Below are 21,309 nucleotides of genomic sequence, written 5' to 3' on the forward strand. Positions count from 1 at the left end.
GACCCCATGTATAAGTCGACCCTTATTTTTAGTAGCCCAAAATTAAGAAATTTAAAAATTAAGAAGGTTGTTGAGGTTTTTTGGGGGGAAGTTGCAAGAACAGTTGTTGAGCTTCTTTTGTAAGTTCACTGAGCTGTTGAGCTGTTTTTCAACAGTTCCTTTTCTCAAACTACCAAACAGAGTTACATCTGTGAGTCAACTGTGGGCTAGATTTGACTTGAGACTTTCTCTAGAAATGGAAAGCAGGCAATTTCCTTCCACAATGAACTGAATTTGTGACACACCACTTAATCAAATAAATACAGCCACACAACGTGAATTCCATTTCCGAGAAGGGAGTGGTTGGCCCATAAGCATTTCTGCCAACATAAGCTCCACCCCAAGGTTTAAAGAAGAGCTTTCCAATCTTTTCATGATGGTGACTTTTTTAGAAGGTCATGAAGGTGACACTTTTTAGACATGCAGCATTTCACGATGCAGTAATTCAGTTTTGCATCATTTTGCGACACAGTAGTTCAGTTTTTCTAGCAAACCAGAGGTTAAACTATTCCCTTTCCAACCCCTAGAGGAGCGTGACACACCTACACACCGCAGCCGACACACTAACATGCCGCGACACGCAGTTCAGAAAGCTCTGGTTTAAAGGGATACATAATTCAATTCAAGCTGTACCATTCTAAGATGCAGAATGGGAAATCGCATCTTGTACGGTCCCCAACAATGAAGTTTTGAAAATCCCAGCACATAAAACTAGCACATCAGAGCAAGTCCTACCTATCACCTTTGTCTCAGATGCAATACTTCCCTACAAGCAGGGACAGGCCTGTTAAACTACTCACCTACTAATTTTTAACATTGGCCTTGTGCTGAATTTAGCAGAGACTGAAGGTCCAGTAAAGTTGGGCCATCTTGCTGACTTGCTGCCACACCTAAAGCGCAGCCTGATCCCTAGTGTGATCAGCAATCAAGGCTTTTGTACAGCCCTTCCCTATTAAAGCCCCTCAGCTACTTGTTTACAGCTTGCTTGTCTTTCTATGATTCTCCTCTCTGTGCTAGACACACACAGTTCCTTTCTAATAGACTTGTTTTCTGTACTCCTGACAATCTGTGTTCAGTTTGTCTGAACCCATCCCATCATTTTAAAAATGCATCACTCAGAACTAGACAGTTCTCCAGGCGAAGTCTGACTAGTGCAGAATAAAGTGCAGCTATTAATTTCTGTGTCCTGGAAACAATCTGTTAACCCAGCCTGCTTGTCGCATTAGCCACTTTGCAGCTCTGTCACACTGCTGGCTCATGTTCAACACTGACCAGCTGCAATCCTGAGATAATTTTCACATGTCTGGCGGTCAAGGCACTATACCCAATCCTATACCTATGTATCTTACGTACTGTATTTCTAAATCATTTTATAACCTCAGTGCAGACCTTTGCATCGGACACACCAATTATACGTGTATTTAAAATCCCACTCTTTTAGCCAAGAAAGACTCCTGAAGTAGCTAAGGATTCTCACACAGAGACAAAGTGAAAATGGACTGGGAGGCAGGAGGAAATAATTGATCAGTTTCGAGTTCTTAGTTACAGTTTGTTCTAATGGAGCATGTACCTAAGATGTGAGATCAAACAGTTCAAAGAGAGGAGGCACTAAAGTTGCTGCAATCTTAGCTGCATCAATAGGTAGATTCTGCAACGCTGTTCTCTCCTCCTCTAGTCTGATGTTAATCATAGAATTATAGAATCATAGGGACCACCAGGGTCATCTAGTCCAACCCCTGCAATGCAGGAATATTTTGCCCAATGTGGGGCTTGTACAGTTTCACACTTTTCAATATATCGGACCCCAGGACAGTGGAGGGCAGGGAAATGCTTTAATTTCTCTTCTCTCTCCTCCCCGCCAGCCCAGTTTGTTTTTCTGCCCTGCTTCCACATTGCTACTTCTTGCTGCAAAGCGTTGCATGCAGTGCCAGGATAATATCGTAACTACCAACGAGATTTTGGAACGACTCCCAGGCTCCTTAATATAACTGATTAACCTTAGGAAATAGATATCCCAAATCTGTTTGGCAAGACCCACGCTATGAGTGGAGCTGAGATTACACACCTTTAAGGCTATAAATGTCATGCAAAGTGTGATGACTTCGGCTTCTGTACACTGATACACTGCCACTCAAGTGGGAGTTGCATAATCTTGGCACGCATAAGGCATTACTGTGAAGTAACTGAGATCCTCCTAGTATCATTTGCAACGGCAATGGAAGTCGTAGGGCATAAACAGAAGATGGATATAGAAGGGTCTGTAATCAGGGACGGGGAACCCGGTGCCCTCCAGGTATTGCTGGAGCCCAGTTCCCATTACCTCCAGCCAGCATGGCCAGGGGTTGGGGATGATGGGAGCTAGAATCCAACAAAATCTGGAGAGCTACAGGTATATATGGAAGCACATTGTCCTGACCTGCACCTGGACCAATGAGGGCAAACAACTGGGTTGTAATTATTTATTAGTGAACTTGGTTATATCAGCTTCTAATGTGCAAGTGATATACAGAAATACTCCCCACTGACTTCTGTCCTGTGCCTGTCTTTGCCTGTTTGGAGCAATGGGATATATCTACCCCCATTCCTCCTTAAAAACCCTTGGCTGATGCTCTGTATTCAAAATGAGCCAGGCATCAGGCACATTTTGCACCATAGCTGCCAAGTTATCCCTTTTTTAAAGGGATTTTCCCTTATGCTGAATAGGCTTCCTCGTGAGAAAAGGGAAAACTTGGCAGCTATGTTTTGCACCTATCAGCCACTTGCGACCAAGTGAAGATACCGGGGTGCCAGGATGGTGTCTGACATCTCCACCATCTGGAGGTGTATGCCTGGGGATCCTTGGCTCTAGACTGTTTTCACACACTCATACCACATCTTGTATAAATCTATCAGTTACATTTTTTATCGGCATCATCAGAATGAATTTCAGGAACCAAAATGCTTTTTCTGTGCAGCAGGAACAGAGAACATCATTCTAGTTACAGGTAGGTAGCCGTGTTGGTCTGAGTCGAAGCAAAATAAAAAAATTCCTTCAGTAGCACCTTAAAGACCAACTAAGTTTATATTTTGGTATGAGCTTTCGTGTGCATGCACACTTCTGTGTATCTGAAGAAGTGTGCATGCACACGAAAGCTCATACCAAAATATAAACTTAGTTGGTCTTTAAGGTGCTACTGAAGGAATTTTTTTATTTTGCAGAGAACATCATGATAGTTAATTGTTGTCGCTTGTCTCCACCTACCCCACTCCACTGCCCTGCTCACAGTTGTGAAGAATAGTCCTACGTTATGAATAGTCCGTCTCACCATTAAGAAAAAGAGATAGGAATAGGCCAATATATATATATATATGGACAGTCCCTGGGTCAAGGGACTTATCTTCTTTGAGTTCTCAGAGCTCTTGACCTAGCTCAAGGTTGCCATCTGAACTAGCCAGATGTGTAACTGATAATCAATCACAGCCAGGGATTGCAAAATAAGACCTTTCACAAATGTTGAAGTACGATTCAACTGCCAATCCAGGGGGCTTCTGTACAGGGAGAATATGATGGGGTGAGGTGTGTCTCGCCACAGGCAACAGAATGTCTTGTACCAGTTTAAACTGTCTCAGGTGTGGAGCATCAGGTGTGGGCCCTGAATGTGCCTCTCTTTCTTTCTGGCCCTCTGAACACTCCCCAGACCACACCCCCACTGGATCCTTTTCGCACCCTGGTCTTTTTGCTTGGCTTGCCTTGAACTTGAGTGATGCCTCGTACTTCTCTGGATGGAAGTTACAGAGGTGTGTGTAAACTAGCCTGTTGTTCAGAGGGAAAATTTACATCAGTTGTTCCACCTACGGTTTCCTCTGACCCTGCCCTGCGACTAGAATCTGGCCTGCAGGTATTTTCCCAGAAGGGAATGTGACCACCATGTTGGAAAAGGTCTCTTCCTCCCCCTCCTTACTCTTATAAGAGTTGTGGACTTTTTTATTCTTATCCAAAAGAGCAAGCTGAGACACAATATGCCAGGCAAAGCAAATGGAAGTTTGTTTTTTCAGTAATCACCCTGTTACAAAGCAAGCAGCTCAAGGTCTTTCACAACAGTTTTAATCTAGAGCTCTGGTTTTGGAATTGGCAACCCCTTATCTAGAACACCCCAATGATAAATCCACAAGGATCTCAATGCTGTGTATGATCAAAGGCTGTCTTAATTCTAAGTACACTACACTTATACACTACTTTACTGTATGATGCTAGCATCTATTGCCATCTGTTGTCCAAAAGTTGTTTTGTGTTGAGGTTCATCTGAAGATTTTAAGGTAAGAGGAGTTGCCATGGGAAAATGCCTGACGTAAGGCTTCTTCAAATTGGCCAGTTACTCCCTCACTTCTTAGACTTGGCCTGTGAAATAGGGCAAAGCATGAAGGCCACTTATGAGATAAGCTAGTGGCTTTATATGAGAAGGAAATAAGAAATAAACTTTCCCCTGCTTCCTTTGCAAAGCCTTTTTTTCTGGTTACATTTACAAGTGCGGGAAGTGAATTCAAGATGGCTCCCAGCGGGCTAATATAGTGGACGCTCAGGTTGTGAATGTGATCCATGCGGGAGGCATGTTCGCAACCCACAGTGTTTGCAACCCGCGTCTGCGCATGCGCGGGTCACAATTTGGCGCTTCTTCGCATGTGCAAAGCACAATTTAGTGCTTCTGCGCATGCGCGCACACCGAAACCTGGAAGTAACCCGTTCCGGTACTTCTGGGTTTGGCATGGAGCGCAACCTGAAAAAAACACAACCTGAAGCGGCTGTAACCCGAGGTATGACTGTACTTGCTACATGATTGGTCACCTACTAGGGAGAATATGAAGTTTCTGCAGATGCAGTAGAGAAGTCTTAAACTTCAGGTGAAATGCCACTTTGTAAAAGCATTTCACTTCACAAACCCCACAGTTTAGTCTGGCGAACTGTTATGTGGGGCAATGCGGAAGCTTTTTAGCAGATCTGGAATTTAGGAATTTGTAGGCTCAACTATCCTGTTCCTTGTCGCTCTAAGACTTGGGTCTGCAAATATCTATTCAGGTAAAATTTGTGCTTAAGGTTGCAACTTCTCCTTGGCAGAAGGGGGCCCTTTTATGACAAAAGAATATTAGCCTTCTATGATTTTGCTTCTGAATCGGCGCAAACTGGTGTTGAGAGGTAGCGAGAAGAGGATGCTGCCAAATTATCAATGTCTGCTGACAATTATGGAGTCAATCTCTAGAGATACACCAATTCTAGAAGATTCCAAGTAGTGTCTTGTTTGGGAGTATTTTGTGCACTTTATTATTTGTCCAGGGGTAGCATTTCCTGGTACACTTGAAGTTTCTAGTTCTAGATTTTCCTGTCTTTCAGGCTTTAATGTTGCTGCTGATTGTTTATTGATATAACGGGGCCTTTTAACCTCTTGCTTCCTGAGATCTTGGAGAAAAACGTTGCCTGCTGTGTGCAGTATAATAAGGGAAATGGCATTTTCTTTCAGGTCACGTAAGTTATATTATAGGACAATTTGCAAGATGATCATGGGAGCTGAAAGGAAAGGTTACAACATTTGGCCATTTTTAGGGCAAGTAAGGAGGCTGGGGGACATGGTAAAGGTAAAGGGGCCCCTGACCATCAGGTCCAGTCGTGTCCGACTCTGGGGTTGCGGCGCTCATCTCGCTCTATAGGCCAAGGGAGCCAGCGTTTGTCCGCAGACAGCTTCCGGGTCATGTGGCCAGCATGACATGGTAGAGATACATAAAACTCTACCTGGTGTGGAGAAAGTGAATAGAGAGACATTTTCCTCCCTCGTACTGTTAGACCTGGGATCATCCAATGAAGCTGAAGGTCACAGGTTTGGGGACAGAAAAAAAAGAAATACTTTTTCATGCAGTCCATAGTTATCTATGTAACTCACTGTCACAAGATGTAGTAAGGGGATTAGACAAGTTCATGGGGCCTAAGGTGATCATCATAGCTGACAAGTCTCCCGTTTTCCCCGGGAAACCCCCGTTTTTACTTACCTTTTCCCGGTGGTCCCCCGTATCACTTCGTCTCCCGTTTTTCTCCATTATTTTCTCCTGCCGACGGCCATTTTTTTCCTGATTTGCCCTTCTATGGGCACAAAAAATGGCCGCCGCCGGCTTCAAAAGTCGCATCTACGCATGACCGGAAGTGCGTAGGTGCGACTTCGGTGTCGGCAGAGGCAATTTTGGTGCCCATAGATGGGCGGGGCGACACCGGAAGTTGCGTCAATGCACTTCCGGTCATGCGCAGAAGCTACTTTTGAAGCCGGCGGCGGCCATTTTGGGTGCCCATAGAAGGGCAAAGCGACGCCGGAAGTTACGTCGATGCAACTTCCGGTGTCACACGGCTGCCGGTGCCGGATTCTGCAGTCCGGGACTTGGAAGGTAAGGTGATCATGGCTCCTTGTCATGATGGCTGTGCACTATCTCCACTGCTGGGGCTTCAGGGAGAGTGCTGTTTGTGCCCAGATTCTGCTTTGGAGCTTCTAGTTTTGGCTTCTCATTAACCATGGTGAGAACAAGATGCTGGACTACATAAGCCATTGGCCTGATCCACCAGGACTCTTCTTTTGTTCTGTCCAATATTGGGAACTCTGCGATCAGAACCAAGGTATGGAAATGAATTCCAGATGAACTAGTCTAGAATTTTTTTAAGCCGTGGAAGCTTTCTCCCTTTCCCCCCTTAATTTACTGAGATGTTCCTGATGCCGCTTCTCGGGATGGATTCTGTTCGACTTCCGAGGTACGACTGTAGCTAGTACTGGGCTAGATGGATCGATTGTCTCACGTACAGTAAGGGCATGTCATTTTAGGTGGTAAAACTTACTGCATTTATTGACAATTACTGTATCTTGACTAATGGCGAGTGAAAATTTCATTAGTCCCTTTCTTCCCTTGAGGTCACAATGCCATCGTTTCCCACAGAAGCCGGGATGGACACCTTGGCTTGCTCTCACTTCTCAGCCAGCTGCACACCCAATGGAATTCCGGAGAAGGAGCCTTGCAACTCGCCAGAGAAGGAGAGGAAGTGGATCAGGCCTGACATTCCAAGCAAGTGTACCTGGGAGCTTGGGAAATCTCCTTCTGAGTCGCCCCATCGCCATGTTGCAAGGTAAGCTGCCATTCAATAGAACCACAAACTGAGGTCTGATTAGCTTTGGTAGAATCCAGCGCACTCGTTTGGTTTGATACTTTGCAAGCCATGTTCAGGTGCTGGTGGATATGACTGGGGGTTTCCCATCCCTGCTCTATGCTCCTGTGTCTTTCTGGTTTAGATCCGAGACTCCAAAAATTATGCCCGACATCCTCAAGAAGATCGGTGATACTCCCTTGGTCCGAATCAACAAAATTGGGAAGCTCTTTGGACTTAAATGTGAGCTCTGTAAGTATCTTCTGGTTAGCTGGAGTTGTAAACGCAAACATTTGTGCCGTCACCAGGATCAAGAAGGACCAGTTCAGCCAGGATTTTGGTAGTGTTTGCTGTAAACTTGGCTTGACTGTGAAGCCATTGGCCAGTTCAAAAGAGAAATACAGCATTGGGCTGATTCAGAGCTGATATTTCAAAAGCCTTTTGTCACCTGTGTTACATTATATTTCTTCAATTTTACTTCTGCCATTTGTAGACTGCCCAATTGACAACGTCCTTGTCACAGTCCCTGCAGACCTGTGCAGCACCCCCGGACGTTTCACGGTCTAGGAGTACTGCACCAATGACAAATGGTACCCCAGCTGCAGCTCGCCAGACTAACTGGTACCTGCTCGTTTTATTTACCACAGACGAGGATGATGTGAATAAACAAGTTGCTTTATTGTGTACAAAGGCTTGTGGTTGCTGGATAATAAACAGTGGTTAACAAACTTATAATAGATGACCTATACCGGCCTATTACCGCTAGAAAGTTACCGGCCTACTACCGCTATAAACAGCTAATTAATAAACACAACAAGTTTCACAATAACTGGTTATCCTGTCTGCTAACTACCACCAATGCTACACCTATCACTCCCAGACCCAGCTCTCGCTTCGGACTCTTAGCTCCCACTCTCCTAACTCTCCCTCTTCTCTCCTCCCTCTTCTCTCCTCCTTTCTTCTCTCTCCTCTACCTCTTCTCTTCTTCCTACTCCACAGGGAGGGGCTTTTTATACCCTGGCTGAGCCCGCCCCTCTGGGTTCTAACTGGCACAAAATTTAACCCTTAGTTATCCGGGCCTGGCTCTGGGGCTAGTCGCCACAGTCCTCTGGATGGACATAATCCAGAAACGATAAAAAGAGTATACAAAAGATGAGTTGACAAAAGAAGTGATGATCAAATGGGCAAAGGATTTTGGGCATAATATTGAATATGACGCGTGGTTGAAATTATGGAATCAAACTTTAAGATTTACAGCATGTACTGCTTTGAAAGAAAATGTATATAAGATGATGTATAGATGGTATTTAACACCAGTTAAATTAGCCAAAATGTATAGAATGAGTGACAAAAGTTGCTGGAAATGTAAAGAGAAAGATGGTGAATTTTATCATATGTGGTGGACATGCGATAAGGTAAAAAGATTTTGGGAGATGCTTTATAATGAATTGAAAAAGATGTTTAGGTACACTTTTCCAAAAAAAACGGAAGCATTTTTGTTAGGAATAATAGGAGGAGAGATTAGAAAAGAAGATCAAGTACTGTTTATGTATGCGATAACCGCGGCTAGGACATTGTTAGCCCAAAAATGGAAATTACAGGAATTACCAACAATTGAGGAGTGGCAGACAAAAATGATGGACTACGCTGAACTTGCTAGGTTGACTTGCAAGATCTGCGACCAAGGTGAGACGAGGTTTCAAAAAGACTGGAGTAAATATGTGGACTATATGGAGAAAAACCGTAGATCTTTAAAAACACTTGCAGGATTGAAATAAATCCTACGAACTGATTAAAAAAGTCAAAAAGGAACTGCAAAAATCGGAGTTAACAAGAAACCCGCTTGAAGGGAGGGGGGGAGTCACAGCTCGGCAGAGCAAGATGTAAGATGAAAGTATAAGATGTTTTGTATAAAAGATTGTTTTTTTTATTATAATTTGATAAATTGGAAAATGGAATAAAAATTTATTTTTTTAAAAAAAGAAACGATAAAAAGAAGCCCAGAAAAATAAAATCTAACTAACCACAGTACAGAACTAACTAACTAAATAAACAAACTAGTAGTGCTAAAATGATACTGAATGAATAGTGCAAAGGAAGTGGGGGGCTATTGCTGCACCATGTGTGTTTGCGCACCCAGTGAGGCTATAAATTGGCCAGGTGCATTTCCCCCCTGAAAGATGGCTAGAAATTAAAAGCTGACGTGCCCCCTCTTTTTGATAAACAGAAAAAAATGAAACCTAGTCTTTTATGCTTTCCAGTGGCAAAATGTGAGTTTTTCAATGCTGGAGGGAGTGTGAAAGACCGAATCAGCCTAAGGATGGTGGAAGATGCTGAAAGGGATGGGATTCTGAAACCTGGAGATACCATTATCGAACCAACATCAGGAAACACAGGTATGGTTGCTTGGGAGTGAGAGCAATTGTAGTGTGACCCTGGGCTGTGTTGTTGGGCATAGTGGTAATACAGGCAGGAGGATAATAGGACAGGAATGGCTGAACAGGTATCTGGGGTGCTTTATTTCTCCCCAAAATGGAAGCATCGTAATGGATAGGAGAACATTAAGCATGTACTTAATACTCTCCCATTGAAGTCAGTGAGATAATAAAGCAATATCTCTGGTGTAAAGTCATGGAGCTCTTCGTGTTTACCAAACTGAATGAGAAACACTGTCAGAGCCGGTTTTCCCAACTGTTTACCTTTTAGAATCTATGTTTACTTGCATTCTTTTTTTAAAGGAAACTCATCCTTCTTTTAACGATTTCCAGTCCTCTATTAGATTATGTTTTCAACAGAGCTATGGAACATTATGCATTCGTATAGACACAAGGTGATATCACACCCAGAGGAGAAAACAAGTATGAGAAAGCCTTAGTTGTCCTTATATGCTGGTACAGTATAATGGTTAAGGACATGAACTATGAGCTGGAAGGACCCTTGTGTGAATCACATTAATTCAGCCTTGAATTCACTTGATAGCTTTTACTGCGCCTCTGTCAGACACCACCCATCATCAGCATGTTATATAAACAACAAATGTCACCTGTTCCTTTTCATTGAAAGCCTTGGAAGCTGTTACATCAAAGTGTTGTTTGAAAGCCCAAGGTGTCCAAGGACTGATGATGTGGTTTAATTGATCAGAAGTTGTTCAAGGGCCTTTGAATTCTAAGTTCCTTGATGCCCCGCTTAACACTTAGCAGTCAAGTCCCATTGTGGTCAGAGAAGCTATACCAATGATAGCCAGAGCTGCCATGACACCTCTGGCTGCAGAGAGAGACTGTGAAATCAGAGCTGATTGGCATCAAGAAATGAGGGTCATGCAGAGCGGAAGAAATGGAGGAGGCGGTTGCAAGACTGAAGAAATCAGTGAACACAGGAGCTTTTAAAGGGGAACAGAACCATGATCTGTTGTAATGATGGGGGCTAAACTGATCTGTAACACAGCGGCGTTATAAGCATTACTGAGCAATGTATATGAACAGATAGCTTTTCCTACCTAAATGGTAAGCAGTCTTACTGGATTAGCTTTTCACTCTTCTCTTGGGAATCTTCCAGTGCTGCATAATTTCGCAAACATATTAGAACATCAATACTGCTTTTGTTAAAAAGAACAGTGTGATCTTTGGCATCTGTTAAGATCTGTTAAGATCTAAGCTGTACCTCTTGCTCTACTACACTCTCTGAAAACACAGACTGCTCTGTTGTGGTTCTGTTCTGCGCAGGCCGAGTTTAGAGTGTTATCATGATTGTTATGTCCAAGTGGACACAAAACTTCACAGCAGGCAGTTGTCCTTGTAGTTGAAACAGCCTTAGTTTTTACAGTGAGTGTATTGAATGCTTTCTCACCAATCTCTGAAATGGTACCTTCTCGTGGTTAGCAATATTGCCCCCTGATGTCTGGGAAAGAGATGGAGCAGGATGTAATCCTAAGCGGCCGTGTGTGTTGGGAGAGAAGCATACACACTACTAGAAGTGTCTTGAAAGCATTTTTAATATAGCCAGAAACTTGGCTAAACAGGCAGTCTGCTTGTTAATATAAAAATGGCTTGTTCTGTCTATCACTATGAGTACCCAGTTGGTCCAGAATGGCGGGGCATACATTTCAGGTATGTCTCAACTTAGTGGTAGAACATATGTTCTGCCTACAGAAGATCTCAGGTTCAATCCCTGACATCGCTAGAAAAGGCTGGAAAAGGTTCCTTTCTGAATACCTGGAGAGACACGTCAGTTGGTGTAGACCTGCCTTCCCCAAACTGGTACCCTCTCTCATGTTTTGAACCACAACTCCCATTATCTTTGACCATTGACCATGGTGACCGGGACTGTTAGTAACTCTAGTCAAAAACATCTGCAGAGCACTAGCTTGAGGAAGACTGATCTAGACAGTACCATACGTGAGAGGCAACTAGCTGGACTCTGTATAAGGCTGGTTCCTATGCTCCTGCAAGGAAAGAGTTTTAAAATATAAATGCGTGGCTTCCTTCAGTGATGCATCTCCTTGGTTCCAGGGATCGGACTGGCTTTGGCAGCTGCAGTGAAAGGCTACCGCTGTATCATCGTCATGCCAGAGAAAATGAGCATGGAGAAGGTCAGAGCTGCTTGTCATTTTCAGATGCTTACAGATCGTCACTTGTTGTGTAATTGGTTAACTGGGACATCGTTAGCCAGCAACGCGGATGGCTGCATATGGGGTAGAACGATGATGTTTAGTAAGGTAGTGCTGAAACTTGCTGTTTCAGTGAGGTAGCAAAATGTTTAATGAGGTTCAGGGTTTGGACTGACATTCAGTATTTAAAGTTTAGACTGGCATTGCGCTGGGAGTAAAATAGCTAACATCTGAATTATTACATAGTGAAAGCCACTCAAAGTCTTACATCTTAAAGTTTAGTTTCCCCATTGCTCGGGTTTTTGTGTGGTGCATTTCACAAATTTGCTCCCTCTTTTTTTGAAATCAGGTGGATGTTCTGCGAGCTCTTGGGGCAGAAATTGTGAGGACTCCAACTACTGCTAGATTTGACTCTCCAGAATCTCATGTCGGCGTGGCGTGGAGACTGAAAAATGAAATCCCCAATTCCCACATATTGGATCAGGTAAAGAGGCAGAAGGAGAGAAGTACTTCAGATAGCTAGGTCCTAAGTGGAATACAGTCCTTTTCATTCATCGTTCTAATATCTCAGTGAAGCTGATAAGTTATAATTCCCAATTCTCAGGCAAAGGGATAGAAAAGTCTCTGAAACCCAGGACAGCCTTCACAGGTCAATATAGACCAGTCTTCCCTGACTTGGTGCCTTCCAAGTATTTTGGACTACTCATTCCATCAACATCAGTTGGCATGACTACTTGTTAGTCCAAAACATTTGGAGTGGCACAGGTTGGGAAAGGTTGATGTAGACAATACTGAGCTAACAGAACCAATGGCTTGTTTCATTATAAGTCAACTTCCTATATAATCTTAAGTCAATTGACTAAAGTAAATTGCACTTAACTTGTCCTCCAACTCATACACAATTGTCATCCTGTGGGTGGGGCTCTGTTGTGGGCTAGTTAGCCATCGAAGAGGAGCAAGTCTTGGTGGTATGTAAGGAGCATAAACACCTCTATAGTAGTAAAATAATATTAATTAAGTGGTGCTGAGACCATAATTGGAACTCTCTTCCTATTGCTATCTGATAGGTGCCTTTGCTGTATTCTTTTCGGTGCCTGCTGAAGACATTTTTATTTAGACAAGTCTTCCCAGGTGTTTAGAAAGTGTATATGAGTTGTACTTTGTTTTAGTCTATTCTGTTGCGGGTTAAACTTTTGGTATGTTTTAAATTATGGTTGTGAACTTCTTAGTGAGAATTTTATTGTATCTTTTTTGTAAACCATTTTACAAAATCAAGCGGTATATAAATTTTATGAAATAAATAAAATGATAGTATTTTGGCAAATAAATACCCCATGTTCTTCTCTGGGGGGGGGGTATATCAAGGAACAGGGCCTTCTCAGCAGTGGCCCAAAATTCCAGAAACCAGATCCATGGAAGATCAGGCAGGTGCAATATGTAGAGATTTTCAAGTGGGCTTTGAAGACTTTCGCTCCCTCTCTGTAACTTTCTGTGGATTAGGTAAATTAGACTGTCAAGATAATGTCCTAAATTGAAACATAGGAAACTCCCTTCTACTGTGTCAGGCCACTGGGAATCTAGCCCAGTTTTGTCCACTGGCAGCTGCTCTCCAGGGTTTCAGACAGTTTTCCCCAGCCCTGTCTCAAAACACCAGGAATTGAACCTGGCTCCTTTTGCATGTGCTCTGTCATTGAGCTATGGCCCTTCCTGATAGCATGAGGTTTTGGGGTGGTGGGTTGTTCTTGTGTTTACTTTTTAGATTATTATTAAATGGGCTTGCTTTTAATGGTACTTGTAATAGCTGCTTTTTGCTATTGTATACTGCTTTGTGGAGGATTTTTCATTTTAAAAGCAGCTGATAGATTTATTAAACATTTAAGTCCACGTGTGTTCCAGCAACAGCTCTCTTTGTAAACTTGCCAGACTGTTACTTTTCTACATTTTCCTTTCATTTTTCAACATAGTACCGCAATGCTAGCAACCCCCTGGCCCATTACGATTCCACGGCTGAGGAGATCCTGCAGCAGTGTGATGGTATGTTCAGCCGGCAGGTAACCCTTGGGCCCCTCATCCTAGATGCTTTGAGAAAAGGGGGATTCTGAGAAATTGCAAGGGCCAGGATGCATAGAGACGTGGCGTCAGTGGGTGTCCAACAGTCCCCAAGCTACTTTTCTCCTGCAAGTTTGCCATGCCTGAGAATCTTAGAGTTGGAAGGGACCCCAAGGGTCATCTAGTCCAACCCCCTGCAATGCAGGAATCTCAACTAAAGCAGCCGTGACAGATGGCCATCAAATCTTTGCTTAAAAACCTCAAAGGACAGAGAGTCCACAACCTCCCGAGAAGTGCTATGACATCTTTTAATTTGCATAGTGTTCTCATGGCTGGAACCAAGACGAGGCTTCAACATTGCTATAACTTATCAATTCCACAGCACATCCCGGTGTATAAAGTATTTTACAATTCTTACCTCAAATTATTCTTAAAATAGCTCTCTGTGGCTGGTTAGGCTCGGTGCCAAATAACACGTTGCAACAAAGCGGATGTACTACCATTACATGTCCGCTTCACACATTATCAAGTACGCCCTACATGGAGCATTGCATGAATGTGGGGTGGACCTGTGACATCCACAACATGTGAACCAGTAGTTGGAGAAGTGCTTTACCTAAAAACAATCAGTGGAGCTTTGTGCCAGAGCAAAGATTTAGATGTTGGTTTCCCATCTTGAAAGCCCATATCTATAGCTCTAAATGAGTATCTCGTAGATCCATAGATGCAGGATTATGGTTTCATTTGTTTATGTATTATTACATTCCCTAGGCTTTCAGGACCTGGCAGGCCAGACAGATTAGTAATTAAATACATTTGCTGGCATTTGCTATTGAGTGGAAATGTGAATCTCGGATTCACACAATCTATGGATTCTCTCTTATGTTTATGCAATTAATCTGGGCTCCAGTTGATGTTTTGGGGAACAATTCTATGATTAAGTTGCGATTCCTGCATTGTAGGGGGTTGGACTAGGTCATGTTCACAGTACAGTCGTACCTTTACTTGCGTATCCCCCTGGATATGGAATCTTCGGGTTATGGCCATGGCAAACCTGGAAGTGTGCGCCTCTATTTACGTAATTTTCAGGGTGCGAACGGACCCCTGGAACGAATTAAGTTCATATCTGGAGGGTCCACTGTATAACCTATTTCATTTTTTGCATTTGCTAGTTTAAGGCCAGTAGGGGGAGCTCCCACATAGCATTTTTGTTTGATGAAATGTGTGTCTTCTCCCTGTGCCATACTGAGGCAAAACCCTTACACTAGAATTGGCTAAAAGAATGTATCCATTCAGATTTGTGTCTTTAATTCTGTTTGGCCACTTCAACTGTACATATGTTTCTCCCTCTCTGATAGGTAATGTAGACATGATTGTAGCTGGAGCGGGTACGGGAGGCACCATCACTGGCATTGCCCGAAAACTGAAGGAGAAATGCCCTGAATGCAAAGTAAGTCCCAGGCGAGGGCATCTCAATCACTGCTTCATTGTTTCCCATTGTTTATGGATGTATGTGATCCCGAGCCTTACTGGGGTATAGGGAGTCTCATGAGCCTTGTGTTTTCTTCACCCTGTTGGATTATCTCTGTTTGCCAAGCCTTCTGTTCTCATGTTCCATGATGGGCCCAGGCAGACAGGCATTTCTGCCCTCAAAGCAGGCACTGGGACCTGTGAGGCTGGGTTCGCTCGACCAAAGTTTGGTTCCATTCTGTTCCACGGCTTCGGGGGTTGACAGCCTTCACCATACACACAGATCTACCCCCAAAATGGAGCTCATTAACAGTCATGGCGTCTGGGAAAAGCACTATTGTTGCCATGATGAAATGGACTGCCACCAGCTATATCACTGATTGCTGCCTGTTCACTTGCTGTTTGCATTTTTATCCTCACGTGTGCATGTCTAAGGAAAGTTGGGACTACTTGCACGGGCAGGACATTATGTAGACCAGCTCATTATGTTCATGTTAAGCATTCTTGATGCAAGAGTGTCCTTTATACTGTTGCACACCTTGCGTACAGCAGTCCGGTCATCACAGCAGTCCGTTGGGGAACGATTCTGAGCAGAAAACCAGCTGTCAAGGATAGGGTCAAGTACACCCCAGAGCTAGTCTCCTTGGCATGGATGTTGAAATCATCCAAAACCAGCAGTCCAGGGGGTCCTCAGCCCCAGCTCTGTCAGTTCAGGCAGGGAGACTGTAGCAAGGTGGGCAGTAAATCGACATACTCTCTAGTCTATCCTGATTGCCCAATGCCAGGAACACCCACACTAGATCAGCCTCCTGAACTAGACAGAAATTCCTATACTTTTAGAAAATTGGGCAGAATTGTGTGAAATTTGCCAGGAAGGTCACCCCTTTGGAGAATGTGTATACTACCAGTTTTCAGAAAGATATTTCAATGAATCTAATAATTTTATTGTGTCCAACATAATGGGCATTTCATCCTCACAGGAAACAGAGTACTTAGTAGAATCTTAAGAGTAATAAAACACGCTGGACATCTTGTGTCCTGTACTGTGATTCCTTACAAAATTATTTGAGTGACATAGAGATTTATGTCACTGAGCACATAATATCATGTTTCTGTTTGTATCACCTGTTGGGGTTGTATATATGTAATGAGAGCTAGCATCTGAATGGGATCCAGAGCACACTTGTTGACATTCACCCTTTTACTAAGCCAAATGAAAGCAGGGTAGGAGCAAGTGAGTTTTTTCATGTGCTTTAAAAGCAATGATTGACATCAGGTTTGGTGTTTTCCAAGTTTTAATGACAGGGGGAACATCTTTGCGATGCCACAACAATTTTGACTTACCATGACTGCTTTAACAATGCTGTTTTTGATAGCCAAACACTGACTCGATGCTAAAAACTCTCTTGCAGATTATAGGTGTTGACCCCGAAGGATCCATTCTTGCAGAGCCTGAAGGACTAAATAATACAGACAGTACAACTTATGAAGTGGAAGGGATTGGATACGACTTCATCCCTACTGTTCTGGACAGCTCAGTAAGTCAAACTCCTTTTTCCTTTCCCCTCATGCATACCTTACTGCTCAACACATCTTGCTGGCGTGTCCGTAATTCTGATGTCTTTGTGAAAGGCCTTTTTTGCATCTGATTTCCTGCTATGAACTTAGTCACACTTCCTCAGGAAATGCATATAGACACTGAGTGTTTAGCTTTGCTTTCCAAGTTTTCCTATGTCCTTTTTCATAGCTCCTCGTCACTCTGTCTTTATTTCCCTGTGGCTCATTCCTTGCCAAAATAATGCAGGCAGAGCAAATAATGGAGCTCAGAAATGCATATGCAAATGTGCCTAATTCCCCCCCCCCCCATTGAGCAGTAGAAAATCTGTGGATGTAGTCGGCTGCCTTCTGCTGAATCAGACCTTTGGTCTATCTAGTTCAATATTGTCTACACTGGCAATTGCTGCTCTCCGGGGTTTTTGGGCAGGAGTGTTTAGTAGCTGTACCCGAAGATGTCAAGAATTAAATATAAACATCCACCATTGAAATGCACAATAAAACAATCCCATTAATACAGCACAGCAGTTGAAACAGGAGACTGAGGAGATCGAGGGGATGTGGGCAGCAGGAAGACAGTTTCCAGACTTCTCCCAAATTTGTGGCAGTGGACCCAAGAATCTGCCGCTAGAATCCATGTCTTCTCTCCCACACTGAATTTCTTGGCCTGCTTAGTATCGACTTAAGGGCCCAAGTGCGGAGGCCGGTTCAAGGCTTCATGTTGTTTTTGTTTCCTCACCCTTTCTTCCAGCTGGTGGACAAATGGTACAAGTGTAATGATGAAGAATCTTTTGCCTGTGCGCGCATGTTAATCAGAGATGAAGGGTTGCTGTGTGGTAAGTGCTTTCTGAGGGGTATATTTGTATTTGTGGGTAATTCAGTACTCAAGGTGACAGTAACAGTTGAGAAGGAACCTCTTTGCTTTTGAGACCAAGTCATATTTTTTCCTTTTTTGTCACATTAGTTGATCACTGGTATATGAGTACTGTAAAGCACCACGTTTGGTAGCTTTTGAGAAAATAAATAAAAACAGCAGTAGACCGTTGTGAGGGGCGTATTCTTAATTACCTGCATAGGCCTGGCAGAATAGAAAAGTTTTCTGCAGGCATTCACAAGTTGGCACAGAAGGCACCTGTTTTCAGACATTAGAAGACAATGTCACTTCTTTTAGAATATATATCCAATTAAGCACCTGCAACTGTACCTGTAGTTGCTTCTTGGTTTCAGCACACAATAAAGGCAGCTCTAGTTATAGAGCCCTTTATTTGTTCTAAAAATTTTATTTGAAACAAAGATCAAACAACTACACACTGTCAAAGAATCATCTCTCAATACTCCACAGAGCTTTGTCAAAGGGTTTATGCTAAAATCATCACAATCTTAACATACACAAAATTATGCATTATAACCTCCATCGCTTGGCGGTTCCAGCTGAACAGTTCCATGAAAGGAATGAGTCTTTGCTGCTCTTTGCTGGCTCTTGCAGAACACCAAGCTTTTCTGAACAGAAAGAATGAGGAAATGATTGCTTGGGTTGTTTTCTTCCCTCCGACATGGCTGTTGACTGTATGATACACATGTAGGGTTGCCAGACTCAATAGAGGACAGGACTTCTGTGCCTTTAATTGTCCTGCTCTCTTTTGAGTCTGGAAACCTTAAAGAGAAACCAGCAGACCCTTTGCTTGGAAATTAAACAAAGGGTCTGCTGGTTTCTCTCTAAGGTTTCCAGACTCAAAAGAGAGCAGGGCAATTAAAGGCACAGAAGTCCTGTCCTCTATTGAGTCTGGCAACCCTATACACATGCCAGTCTTGGTTATAATATGGCAGTAACAGAAAGGCAATCTTGAGAGGAAAGGGAAAAGATTGAGTTAGAAAAGTCAGCTCCAAGGTGCTGATTTTTTTTTGGCCAACCTTTTAAAATTACTCCATAACACCATTTAACAAGATTGAATTTCTAATGCATTTCTGGGTACAAGTTGTGAGATAGTGGCTCACTATTTAATGATGCTCATCTTATCCTGGGGCGAGTAGGGATATGTCCTTTTTACAGTTATTGATGGATGAGCACTTTGGGGCACCTCTGCTGTTGTTTGAATACTTGTTGTGCTGTATGTATTTTACGAATTGTAAGTCACTTTGAGACAACTTTTTTGTGAAAATTGATGAGATGATGATAATGGATACTTTGTTTGAATGATCAAGTTACTAGGACCGCAGGATCTCCCACCGTTCTTTGTCTCCTTTTACACCTGCATTTCCAAAATGGTTTCCATGCCGTTTTAATGGCGTCCTCTTGTCTTCTGCCAGGTGGCAGCTCAGGCAGTGCTATGTCTGTTGCCGTCAAGGCTGCCAAAGAGCTGAAAGAAGGCCAGCGCTGTGTCGTCATCCTTCCGGATTCTGTCAGGAACTACATGTAAGTAGGTGTATTATTTCTCTGTTCCTGACGCTGACTGTGAGGTAGGGGACCCTGCCTGCATGACTAGCACTGCCCTTTTGGCATTGCACCTCTGAATGTGATGGTGGCAGCAGCATCGAGAAGGCCCTCTGCCTGGTTCCCTGTAACCTCACTTCTCGCAGAGAGGGAACCGCCAGAAGGCCCTCGGTGCTGGACTTCAGTGTCCGGGCTGAACGATGGGGGGTGGAGACGCTTCTTCAGGAATACTGGGCCGAGGCCATTTAGGGCTTTAAAGGTCAGCACCAACACTTTGAACTCTGCTCAGAAACATACTGGGAGCCAATGCAGGTCTTTCAGGACCGGTGTTATATGGTCTCGGTGGCCACTCCCAATCGCCAGTCTCGCTGCCGCATTCTGGATTAATTGTGGTTTCCAGGTCGCCTTCAAAGGTAGCCCCACGTAGAGAGCATTGCAGTAGTCCAAGCGGGAGATAACAGAGGATGGGCACTTGAAGTTATGGCATCTCAGATGAGGCCTACCCTCTCACACTCGCTGCCATTGCCCCTGTGCTGCCCTCCCACCTCAAGCTCACTCACTCTGAGAGACTGTCACTGTTCAGTGACTTGAGTCTGGACTTGCCCCCCTCTGCCAGTTTTTCACCCATCCTACTGCCACTTTCATGCCCTAGCCCAGCCATGTTGACTTCTCCCTTGCAGGACTGGCGCCTGTCTCACAGGCCAGTTTGACCTGTGGGTGAGCCAGCCTGGTTATATTCTCCTTATGCAGACTTTTACAACTGTCTCACTGAGAACCAAGTGTATTAAAAGAGAGCTGTTTATTCTACGTGCAAGCATGAAATGTTACGCTGTGTCATCCTTTACAGCTTATTTGCTTTTAAGGCAGGTATAACCTAAATTGCTACTTGTGACTTGTTTCGTTTCTTGATTGCTTCCAGGTCCAAGTTTTTGAATGACAAATGGATGACCCAAAAAGGCTTCATGAAAGAAGAAGATGACATTATTAACAAGCCCTGGTGAGGTGACCATGCCTGTGAAGGCTTAGTAAAAACCCACCCTTAAGTTAAAATATTTTTTTCTAATATTGATAAGTCTATGCAAGCTAACTTCATAAATATGTCCAGAATTAATGTTGCTTTGGATAATTGCTGCTGTTAGTTGAAGTTATCTGCCCCTCCCCCTGCAAACATCTACCTCCACCTCAGTCATAAATATTAAAATGGCATCCTAGTGCCTTGTTGGCATTACTCAGCTTTAACTAGGGAGTTTGTAGGGCAGTCATTATTGGGTACTAGTTCTGGTATAATCCATTTGCAAATCATTGTTGGGGGAAATTAAGGGTACATTTCTTACCAGTGTGGTGTAGTGGTTAAGAGCAGTAGACTCGTAATCTGGTGAACCGGGTTCGATTCCATGCTCCTCCACATGCAGCTGCTGGGTGACCTTGGGCTAGTCACACTTCTCTGAAGTCTCTCAGCCCCACTCATCTCACAGAGTGTTTGTTGTGGGGGAGGAAGGGAAAGGAGATTATTAGCCACTTTGAGACTCCTTAGGGTAGGAGGATAAAGCAGGATATCAAATCCAAACTCCTCCTCTTCTTCTTTTCTTAAATTCTCTTATTTTTCCTCTACTTCTGTTGTGATGATTATGCATGGAGGAAGTGAAATTGAAGAGAAAGTCAATGACTTGGCGAAGTGTGAACCCAGGTCTCCAAGATGCAGTAACATTACAACTCATATTGTCCACACAGACCCTCTCTAGGCTCTGGAGATATGTTCATGTTGAAGATAAAATTCCAGCTGTACTAGACTAGGCATCAGGTTTTTATTTCCAGAGGAATGGCCATGTTAATCTGTTGCAAGCAAAAAAGGGTGCTTTTGGCACCATATAGGCCAACGGGTTTATTGTGGCATAAGCTTTCATGGACTCAGCCCCACTTTATCAAATCCATGAAGTGCTAACCACTGTTGGCAGGGGTGTGTGTGAGAGAGAGGCACACAGCAACTGTGAAGAGTACAGGCTGTGGAAATTC

The 21,309-nt window shown here is 43.5% G+C and overlaps 1 protein-coding gene and 1 long non-coding RNA gene across 12 annotated transcripts in view; both read left to right on the forward strand.

Moving 5' to 3' along the window:
- Positions 1 to 21,309, forward strand: part of LOC118085215 (cystathionine beta-synthase-like protein) — a 39,788-nt gene that overhangs the window by 7,205 nt on the left and 11,274 nt on the right. For 6 of the 11 annotated variants that reach the window (XM_035115601.2, XM_035115594.2, XM_035115598.2 and 3 more), the window contains exons 2-12: positions 6,982 to 7,168; positions 7,332 to 7,438; positions 9,448 to 9,582; positions 11,695 to 11,774; positions 12,142 to 12,276; positions 13,757 to 13,826; positions 15,200 to 15,291; positions 16,724 to 16,849; positions 17,617 to 17,701; positions 19,173 to 19,278; positions 20,216 to 20,293. In XM_035115601.2, the coding sequence (XP_034971492.1) occupies positions 6,990 to 7,168; positions 7,332 to 7,438; positions 9,448 to 9,582; positions 11,695 to 11,774; positions 12,142 to 12,276; positions 13,757 to 13,826; positions 15,200 to 15,291; positions 16,724 to 16,849; positions 17,617 to 17,701; positions 19,173 to 19,278; positions 20,216 to 20,293 (1,193 nt within the window). In that variant the 5' untranslated portion in view covers positions 6,982 to 6,989. Of the gene's footprint in view, positions 1 to 6,956; positions 7,169 to 7,331; positions 7,439 to 9,447; positions 9,583 to 11,694; positions 11,775 to 12,141; positions 12,277 to 13,756; positions 13,827 to 15,199; positions 15,292 to 16,723; positions 16,850 to 17,616; positions 17,702 to 19,172; positions 19,279 to 20,215; positions 20,294 to 21,309 lie in introns of all 11 variants that reach the window. The other 5 variants (XM_035115595.2, XM_035115603.2, XM_035115605.2 and 2 more) reach the window with 1 other exon arrangement.
- On the forward strand, positions 4,665 to 6,950 carry LOC132591991 (uncharacterized). The gene is made up of 3 exons (XR_009557472.1): positions 4,665 to 5,646; positions 5,785 to 5,995; positions 6,447 to 6,950. It is a non-coding gene; the product is annotated as an uncharacterized LOC132591991 (long non-coding RNA).

This window comes from Zootoca vivipara, chromosome 4, assembly GCF_963506605.1.
Source record: "Zootoca vivipara chromosome 4, rZooViv1.1, whole genome shotgun sequence".
NCBI classification, from domain to species: Eukaryota; Metazoa; Chordata; class Lepidosauria; order Squamata; family Lacertidae; genus Zootoca; species Zootoca vivipara.